This window comes from Lycorma delicatula, chromosome 6 (assembly GCF_047948215.1).
Source record: "Lycorma delicatula isolate Av1 chromosome 6, ASM4794821v1, whole genome shotgun sequence".
NCBI lineage: Eukaryota > Metazoa > Arthropoda > Insecta > Hemiptera > Fulgoridae > Lycorma > Lycorma delicatula.
The window spans coordinates 140,695,734-140,706,365 of record NC_134460.1 but is presented as its reverse complement, the minus strand read 5'-3'; the positions used below and the strand labels follow the sequence as shown (position 1 = coordinate 140,706,365).

Sequence of the window (10,632 nt, the reverse complement as noted above, 5' to 3'; positions counted from 1 at the left end):
AATAAAAAACAGTGTAAAAATCAAGTGTTTTTTTCTCCTATAACCTACTATTATAATAAGATGTTTTACCTATAATGAGATGTTTCATTTCATTAAACTTTTCATTAAATAATAATGAAAGTCCTTTTGTCCTAATAAGGTTGTTTTATGACAGACAGTTATATAAAGTTGTTGTTGAAACACAGTTGGAAATCGACCCATGAGCATTTCAACATCACCTGGCTTTATTGTAGAATCCATTTTATGTAAATACGACCAGATGTAATCAACACCTGCACTTGATGATGGATGCAAATTAGTCGAAAATGACCCCCTCACCAAGTCTGGCCAGCCTACAAAAACCAAGAAAACATTCTGAAAGTTTGTGATATAGCACACTCTGACAGTAGAATTACAATTAAGTTATATAATAATTTGTCCCTAAAGTAGCAGACCAGGAAAACTAACTATAAAAGTGTCATTAAACATGTGAAAATGTGCACAAGAAAAAGCCGGCACTTTGGCAAGGAATTTACCACTGGCATAATCAATAGTAACCAAAAAGGTGATTGTGTTGTTGTGTTGACATTTGTGTAGGCACTTGTTTACTGAAATATGGGGTGTGGAAAATCCTCATGAAACTTAGGAGCATATTTTTGATTGCTTCTGTATGGCCCATTCTTCTTCCAGGAGGCAACCATAAATGGTGGAGTTTATCTGGACATGCTTCAAAATTTTCTAATTCCTCAGTTACACGATGATGAATAAAATGAGCGCTATTACTATCATCACGGCAGTGGGGACCACCTCACTACCAGCTAGAACTTTTACTTACTACAAAGAACTTTTTGACACTCTATTCGCAGGTCAGTGGATTGATCATGAAGGTCCAACTGGATGGCCCTTACCCCACAAATTTGACCCCGCTACATTTTTTCTTGTGGGGTTTCATTAAAGATCAAGTACCACCTTTGCCTGCTGATCTTGTTGAAAGTTTCACGAAGTAACTGAATGAATCTCAGGACATCACAAACTAGGATCTGGAAATGCTTAGTTTTCAAATCATGTAAACAAACTGAAAATATAGGATTAGAAATCTGATTTGGCAGAAAAATAATGTATTATAATATTAAAATGAAAAATTACAAAATATTTTAAGGTACTATTAACAATTATAGAGTTAAATATAACTTTAACTCACTTAAATGGATCAAGTACTTTTCTACAACTAATAAAAATTATTTATGGCTTGTTCATCTTTGTAAGATTCTACACATTATTATCATGTGGTTAAGGTGAGAATGATAGAAACAAAATAATTTGTTACTGGCCTGCTCAGAATACACATCCAAATTTTATTATCTGAATAACTTATCTATATATTACATGTTCAATTAATCCTTTAACCAGTTTATGTTGATGATTAATAACCCCTGTGTGGATTATTTTGTTAACTGACAGACGATAGTGCTCTTAAACTTTAACTGCATGTATTACACTTAAAAAAAATATAATTACAACCTAAAAAAAACAATTCACACATTGCACAAACACCTGGTGTAAAAATAGAAAGAATTAGAAACATTTTGTTCCTTACAGACATTATTATTATTCATTGTGTAATAAAAATTATAGAGAAAAAAACAATTTAGTACAAATTGCAGTTGCTAGAGTGTAGAATCTGGTGGCATGACAGAATGCGTAATATTGGGGCAAAATCCATTGGATGCAGTACTAGACTGCGTAATATTACAGCGAAACATGTTACAGTTAAAAATATCCATAAAATGCATGTTTAGTTAAATAATTACGTTATTTAGTTAATACACACTCAAATATTATGTACATTCATTTCTAACAATGTTAAAAATTAATTAGTTGATTATGTAATAGACACCAATCAATAACTTCTACAACTGGACATGATATATTAATGAATGACTACCACATTATAAATAACTTTAAAAAATAATAAACTGTAAAAGTAATTACATATTATCAATATATCTGAAAAACTATAAAAACATTTGTTTTTTTGTCATTTGTTTGTTTTTATGTAAAGTTTAGTAAATATTTCCTGCCCTTTTTACTATGAATATATAATATTAGCATAATGAACAATTGAAAGTTTACCTATAAGTTTAGCATCTATCTCGGACAGGTACATCAATATCCTTTCAGAAGGACTACACAATGAATCACCTATGTCTCCACTTTCACCCATGTAAGTCACATCATCATCACCATCCACTTTTTCTTCTTTTTTATACCCTTTTTCTTTTTCCAGTCGTGCTTGTAATTCTGCAACTTTAAGTTCATCTTCTGTTTGTCGTTTTTTAGATTCAATTAATTGCTAAAAGCAAAATATATTTGTTATAATTAAATAAAATAAATATTACTAAACATTAATACAAAACATGTGCAAGAGAGTAGAGCAAAATTTCCAGTATTCAGTTTTCAGCTATGATGACATTCAATAACACAACTAAAAAGCAAATGATAGAATTACAGTGCAGGTTGGAACCTGACTAAACATGCACTAACATGTAACTGCCTGTGATGATCTATTCCATCATATTGTAAACCTTTCCTAGTAACCTTTGTATAACTGTACACCTAATTTCAATACACCTAAGCTATATACATTTAATAACACAATTAACCATACTAAATTTGACAAACAAACATTAACCAGATCTATATTATTTGACTAAAAATTAAAGGGTTTCATAATTGCATTGATATGAGTGTTAGTATTGATTATACTACATCACTGATGTTGACAGGGGCACTGGTCAGAGCCATATAATTAGTTAGAAAAACTCTACATCTTCAGTAATACAAGTTGCGGCAGCTGATTAAACAGTTATGAGGAGTTATAAAAAAATAATGGGGTATGTAAAGAAAACATGTTTTTATTATCTAAATTAGCAATACATACCACATAATGACCATTAAGTTTTGAAAATATTGTCCAAGATAGTGAGTGTTAGCTGCAACACACTGCTGGAGATGATGTCTAAAGCTTTGTACAGGTCATTCATACATATTGCGGGGTATAGCGTTAACCTCTTCAATAATGCATTCCCTTAGTTCTGGTAAGGTGTGAGGGCAATGTTTAAACACCTTTTGTTTAAACAAATGCTCAAATTGGGTGACCATGTCCACTAGAACCACCAATGTCCATTAGAACTGGTAGCACACTTAGTGTGCTACCAGTTCCTCCACCTGCCTAACCCAAGACCAAAAGCTCTTTGCATCGTGATCACAGATCGGCTGTTTGCAAAATGCAGGCACATGGCAGAGCCACAATGTGGCCCAAACCATGTTAGCTACTGAAATATAGTCACTGACAGAACAGAGCCACCTGCAACTTACCTGCCCCTAACACTGCCCAGGCACTTACCCTTTCTAACCCCACTTAGTCAATTTTGCTGCAAAGTAAGTTATTAAGAAAGATATTAAAAAACATTTTTAAAAATAAAAATGTTTTACATTTATGATAAGTTACAAAAAAAATTTGCAAAAAACAAAAAGTACAGTTCACTCCAATGGTCAATATTGCAAAGTAAAAAATACTATACACCACACAAATATTACTCAAATAAACACTATTCACCTGTTGCATTCCTTGTAATGTTTGTTGTACTAATTTTAACTGTTTTTCTTTTTGATCAATTTCAGCTCTAAGATCAGATCTCACAAGATCCACTTCATTCTTATAAGCTTCCAATTGACATCGAAGACTGTCGTTTTCTTCCTGAAACAACACATATTCCTAAACACTTTTATAACAGAGACTACTATTAGTAAGGACTTCCAGTTATTAAGTCACTCTAAACTTAGATTTTGTAGAATTTTTTCAAAACCACGAAGTAACAGTAGGAAATTCTCAAAATAATATTTTATTTTCAAATAAAATAAAACTTAAATAGAAAACTGCTTATCCTGCTAAAAATGTATAATATAGTTACATCACTCTTCTAAGTTATACTAAAAATCAATTAAAAGCTAAATATACATGAAAACAAACTTTCTTTGTTTCAACAAAGTTTGTGTTTTATGAATAATATTTAATATTAGCCTTACAACAAACTAAGAAAGATGTAAATCTACAAATAGGCTAAACTATGCATAAATTCTCAACAGTAAGCTCTAAAAAATAAGTCTTCCAAGAGCACACTGATTTGTTGTTTATCTTAACTAATCTTCAAAGGCAAAAAATAAGAGTAAATATTAATATCATCAATCTGCTGAATGATACAATAAATTTTCCTCTCCTGTTGTACTCTTTCTTCTTGATCTGGAACATTTTCACTCTTTTTTTTTTTGTTTTCCTTAAGTAACTGTATTCACGTCAAATACCATGTTCAGAGTTATAAATATTGTAGGCCTAAACATCTGGGAAGATTAAGTGATCTCATAAGAAAAGTTAAATTATGTTAAATTCACTAAGAGGATTAATAAAAGTTTTCTTAAACGTATTAAAAGAATTAAAAAATGCTTTTATTATTCTTTTAATGTTTTTAAAAATATGTCTATTATACATACTTGTAACGTGTGAAAGTTATTCTGTAGTACTAACATGAAAATAGAGAAGCAATCTTGCTACACATGCTTAAAAACTGTTATTTCCTTTTTTTTAATAGTTTTGAAGTATTCCTCTGCTATTTTAGAGCAATACTACTTGTATAAACTCATTCCAGATTTTGCTGTCTGATTAATATTGCAGGAACTGCAGCATAATTTCTTTATTCATCCAATCCACTCATCCAGATAATTAAATTTGGGATTAATAAAGAATGGTATCTAGAATCACACATACACACACATACACATACACATACCCACACCCACCCCCACACACACATACACCATTAAGATATGTTAGTATGGCCTATCACAGATCTGTGCTCTTGAAAGATAGAATGCATCTAGTAAGTAAAGTCACATATACACAGGACCTATTTCTCTAGAATAAAGAACATTATTAAAAAAATCTGTTGTCACTATTACTTTTCATTAACCTCATGCATTAGCTGTACCATAATTTTCAAACAATAGTTACTTTATACAATACTATACTACATAATACTTACTTTAAGCGAAACAACACTATCATTTTCTTTTTTAGTTTTCTTTCGTGGTGTTTCTTCTTCAGCATCAGATACTTCCATTTCCTCATCTAAACCAGCATTAAGATTCTCTTCTAACTCAATCTGTTTTATCTCCTGTAAAAGATTCCAAATAGATTTTAACAATCTAAATGATTTAATAATTCAGTAAAGGACAAAAGAAATATAAAGAATATTGGCAAATTTTTAATGTACACCTTACGTTATGTTTGCACAATGTATTTTTTTTCAAGAAGCATATAAAGGTAATGTTAATGTAAAAAAAAATCTATAAAATGAGAAAATATATTTTGATGAAATAATGTTAGTACTTTTTAGTGACATTTACATACCTTTATGTGCGTCCTGAAAAAAAAAAAAATATTTTCTCATTTTAATAGATTTTATTTTTAACTTTACAAATCATAAATATACCTATACAACATTAATGTAAAACAGAAAACTACGTGTGTAAAACACATATTCACACGCACCAACTATTTAGGTAATTTTGGAAAAATAAAATTTTAAAATAATATTAAAAACACAAAATTAAAAAAATAAACCAACACCTTTAACCAAACAGAGTAAACTCAATGAGGTGTACAAAGTTAATGGATACCAAAATAATGGATAAATCAGTTTAGTCTAGTACACAAGAAAGTTGGCCATATCAGCCAAAACTTTTCAACTTATCTTCAAGACGATAAAGGGAAAAAGATGGTAAAAAGAAAAATCGCTATTTATGGTGCTAAAAAGTATAAAAGTAATATATGATTATAAATTGAAGCGATAACTGAAAATCTTGGGTAAGATTGTGAATGGCATCCCTTACCAACCAGACTGTTTCACCTTTTTTTTTTCCTGTTTAGCATCTGGGAATTACAGTTCAGGTATTACTTCAGAGGATGATATGTACAAGTGTAAATGAACTGTGGTCTTGTACAGTCTCAGTTCTACCATTCCTGAGATGTGTGATTAATTGAATCCCAATCACCAAAGACACCGGTATCCACAATCTAGTACTCAAATCCATATATAAGTAACTGCCTTTACTAGGACTTGAACGCCTGAACTCTCGACTTCCAAATCATTTATTTGGAAAGACGTGTTCACCACTAGACCAACCCGGCAGGTTTAGACTGTTTCTCCTGGTTGTGTTCCAGATGCTGCAAAAGTACTTCAGGAAATACTGTACTGGAATTTGAAGGCTGTGAAATAAGGACAAAATGCCAGCAGCCATAGAGCCAATTAATTAATAAACAAGTTTACTGAATATCACTGTATTTGATAAACTTTCACTAGATGCCCCGCTATCTTGCAATGTAATTTCAAACAAAAAATTTCCAAAAGTTTGATATTGAGAATTTTAGATATATATTTTTGTATGTATATTACAACTAATAAATAAAAATTTTGTATGCATATTTAAAAACTAGAAAATAGTAAACTATGAACTCCTTATTTAATAAATACTTTACTTAAGTTTTAAACTCAAATCCTGCAGCAATTACAGTATCAGAAGATAATGATTCCAACAACATATCCCAACCAGCAAATTAAAAAGATAATGGGTCTCATACAAAATAAACTTATTATTTTAAAAGTTATGGATCATTCAAAAGTTTTATGTTAAAAGCTAGTAGAAATTACTGCTGCTAATTTTTTTAAGTGCACTGCTGAAAATTCAATGCATTTATTGACATACTAAATAATGACATTGGATACCTTAATGATGTTGTAATTCTGTTTTAACTCTTTTACATCAAACTTCTACTTTTAAACATTCTCCTGTTAAAATTTTTCTTCTAGCATTTATTACTGCCCCCCTGTGCTACCATAAAATACTGCATTCCATAAAAACATTTTAAAAAGTTTTTTACTTATTTCTGGAATCTTTCTGCTGCATTTATATTTCTGCTTTATTTTCCACCATTATATTTCCTTCTCTTATGTTTATCTACTTGGTTTTATTATACTTTAAAATTAACATTTCTTCTGGCAATGGTTAATTTTACTATTATTATGAACTAGTAATTGCTTCAAATCCATATTTTATTAAGGTATGAGGTGAATAGAAAAACAGACCATTAAAAAAATCAAACCAAGATTGAAATGTAATCTGGAACCCAGAAAGCTAACACTAATTGATCCCCCAGTACCTCTACCATTGTTTTTTACCATCTGAAGAGAGATTGCTTTTGTCTTGCTGAAAAGATCCTCAAGATCATAAATCAGATCAGAATTTGAATACAATCAGGCATCATTCATCTACAACTTTCCTTCATAAAAACAAACCAATACTGTTACCAGAATCTGGAGGATGACAAAGTACACAAGATCAAGACTATATAGTGAATTATTTAATAACTTGCCATTAATCATGAGTAAAGAAAAAAAAGTAAATACTACAACTTAATCCTTTATTTACTTAATACTATTACTAATAGAATTTCAAAACCCCTGAACTAATAAATAAAATATATTTTCATGTTGAATATTTTAACTGAAATGTAATTGTTTTAAAACAATTTTTAACTTAAACCCTTTTTTCTAGAACTATAACTTCCACTGTCATCTTCCTAGCAGACATGTTTTTCATATCAAGCAGCAGACAATTTTATAATCTCTATTATTAAAATTATTTTTAAATTAAAATATCACTTATTACAAACCATTGTCCAAAATCTCATGTATTTCATATTTACGACTTTCCATTTTAATTTAGTCATACAAACATTGTGATGTAAATAGAACACCTTATTAAATATTAATAAGGCAAGAAAATAAGTCATTTATAAATAAGTCAGTTATTAATAAGGCAAGAAAATAAGATAATAAGGCAAGAAAAACTATAAGTCATAATTTGTGAATTTAACTACTGTTAATATTAAAATAAATCCGTAACTTTTAACTAATAATAAAGAATATAAAAATACCTAAAAATTAGTATGAACTAACCTAATACATGGTCGTGGGAATAAATATATTATTAAACTATCAGTCAAAGAAATGGTGATGATTACAATGTTATATCATGAAAAAAATAAACACTAATGATGAGATAAAACTGCATCAGCGTACTAGAAGAACCTCACATTGCAGACAATTTTGATTAAATTACACTAACAAATCTATTGAATATAAATATTATAATGGAAGAATTATAGTGTGATTTTATAGAGAAAAGAGTGAGACACTCACTTTTTTCTGTGCATGCGCATGCACGCACACACACACTTTTATATTTTTATATATATGTATCTATGTATGTGGTGTGTGTGTGCGTGTGTGTATGTTAAAAATACTGTAAACAGTACCCTATTTTTATATACAATTATAATTTATTTTACACCAGAAAAAAATAAAGTAATGATGTTAATCTGATAGTTGTTCTTTGTTGTTTAAATCTGCAGCCAAGGCAAAAAACAGAATTCTGTATTCTATAATGTAACACAGTTACAGCTGAAACTAGTATAGCTATATCTATTACTGTGTAATCTATAGAAGCATACAGTCATCTTAATGTACATTATATAGTTACTAAAAAAAAAAATCATAGTATTTAACAACTGTAATACTAGGGAAATCATTTTTTGGCAATATCAATATACATTTCAGCAATATTGTCATATGACAACACTGTGCAAGACAAGTGCAATTTTTCTTATTGATCACTGAATCCATCTCTGTTGTTACTATTCAGCATAAGTTTAGATAGATGTACATAGAGTAATTGACAGTCGCATTAGGAGCCCAAAGACACCCAGTCATTTTCCACATTACAAATCTAAATATTCCTAATTCCATTGCACATTAAGTTATGTGGAAAAGATTACAATTACACACATGCAAACTTCATCCAAGACACAAAATTTAACTCATCTGATATGCTAGGCAAGACAGGTGATGAAAACTAAAAAACCATTTTCACAGATGGCAACTTTCTACATAAACAGCTGCTTGAATTGTCTTGACTATAATACCTGAGAGTATAGAGACAGTTTCTGAGAACATTAAGTTTCGGTAGATTCCGTTATAGATACATTTTTCCTACAGGACCTTCTTGTAAGACATTTTCTTTGCAGAGAAAAATAATAATGGCTACCAACTACCTAAACATGCTTCAGCCGTTTGTTCTGCAGGTTTTGTACAAACATAATGGATCACTATCACACAGTTTGTAGGATATGGTGGATTGGTAGAGGAGGAAGAAGTAGGAATTTAAACAATCTTATTCTGCTAGGACACATTTCAATAAGATCTTCATTTTTTTTCTCTTTTGCTCCCTTTCAGTAACCATTTCAAATCGCTTCCTAAAATAAGTCTCATGATATAAAATCTAATTATTTTTATTATGTTTTCATGATTACATTAAATTATATAGTTTTGTTAAATACTTGTGCAATGCTATTATAAGAGAACCATTTAAAAAATATTTATTTGAAATCATCCTCTGAAGCACTTTTATTCAATAATCCACTTGTATACCACTTTAATTTTCAGTTTGAAAAAATTATGTACACCAACTACAATTTTGTTTTTTTCAAAATATCATTTACCGCTAACTGAGTTGTATCATTTTATATAGATTACTGTGTAATCTATAGAAGCATACAGTCATCTTAATGTACATTATATAGTTACTAAAAAAAAAAAAATCATAATATTTAACAACTGTAGTACTAGGGAAATCATTTTTTGGCAATATCAATATTGACAGGTGATGAAAACTAAAAAACCATTTTCACAGATGGCAACTTTCTACATAAACAGCTGCTTGAATTGTGTTGACTATAATACCTGAGAGTATAGAGACAGTTTCTGAGAACATTAAGTTTTGATAGATTCAGTTATAGAAACATTTTTCCTACAGGACCTTCTTGTAAGATATTTTCTTTGCAGAGAAAAATAATAATGGCTACCAACTACCTAAACATGCTTCAGCCGTTTGTTCTGCAGGTTTTGTACAAACAGAATGGATCACTATCACAAAGTTTGAAGGAGATGGTGGATTGGTAGACGAGGAAGAAGTAGGAATTTAAATCTTATTCTGCTAGGACAAATTTCAATAAGATCTTCTTTTTTTCTCTTTTGCTCCCTTTCAGTACCCATTTCAAACAGCTTCCTAAAATCAGTCTTCTAAAATTGTGTATAGGTTTTCTTGCACATATGTAGTCATCATTTGTCTCATATTATTTTGATCTTTTCAATTTCTAATGGTTTACTGCATAAAATAATCATTAAAACAAATTCTCATTCCAGAATAACTGAGTGCAACTCACTTAAAAACGACTGTTCATTGAACAGAATTTTTTTTTTATGTAAATATTATTTTCTACTTAATAAGTTTCTGATAAATTAAAATTTCCTTCATCTCTATTTGCACTTCAAAGATCTATTTCCTAAAAAAAAAACTAAGCATGATGAAAATAAAATCACCACACTAAAAGGAAGGTGCATTTTTCTTGTCTTACTCAGTATATTAGATATGGTTCAATAATTGATTTATCAGTTTTTAATTTGTTTGTTAAAATTT

General features: G+C 29.7%; 1 protein-coding gene across 1 annotated transcript; it reads right to left on the bottom strand.

Moving 5' to 3' along the window:
* Positions 1-84: 84 nt before the first annotated feature.
* LOC142326945 (uncharacterized) lies at positions 85-10,208 on the bottom strand. Its single transcript, XM_075369675.1, has 5 exons — positions 10,087-10,208; positions 5,079-5,241; positions 3,599-3,739; positions 2,113-2,332; positions 85-332 (listed from the first exon to the last, which is right to left on the bottom strand). Exons 1-5 carry the CDS (start codon positions 10,206-10,208, stop codon positions 85-87), a joined length of 894 nt encoding a protein of 297 aa, XP_075225790.1.
* Between the last annotated feature and the right edge of the window lie 424 nt (positions 10,209-10,632).

Coding starts and splice junctions, on each gene's coding strand:
- LOC142326945 (XM_075369675.1), bottom strand. CDS start 10,208: ATGGGTACTGAAAGGGAGCAAAAGAGAAAAAAAGAAGATCTTATTGAA. Junction 2,333..3,598: donor CATTACAAGGAATGCAACAG/GTGAATAGTGTT, acceptor TTTTGCTTTTAG/CAATTAATTGAATCTAAAAA. Junction 333..2,112: donor GATAGATGCTAAACTTATAG/GTAAACTTTCAA, acceptor TGGTTTTTGTAG/GCTGGCCAGACTTGGTGAGG.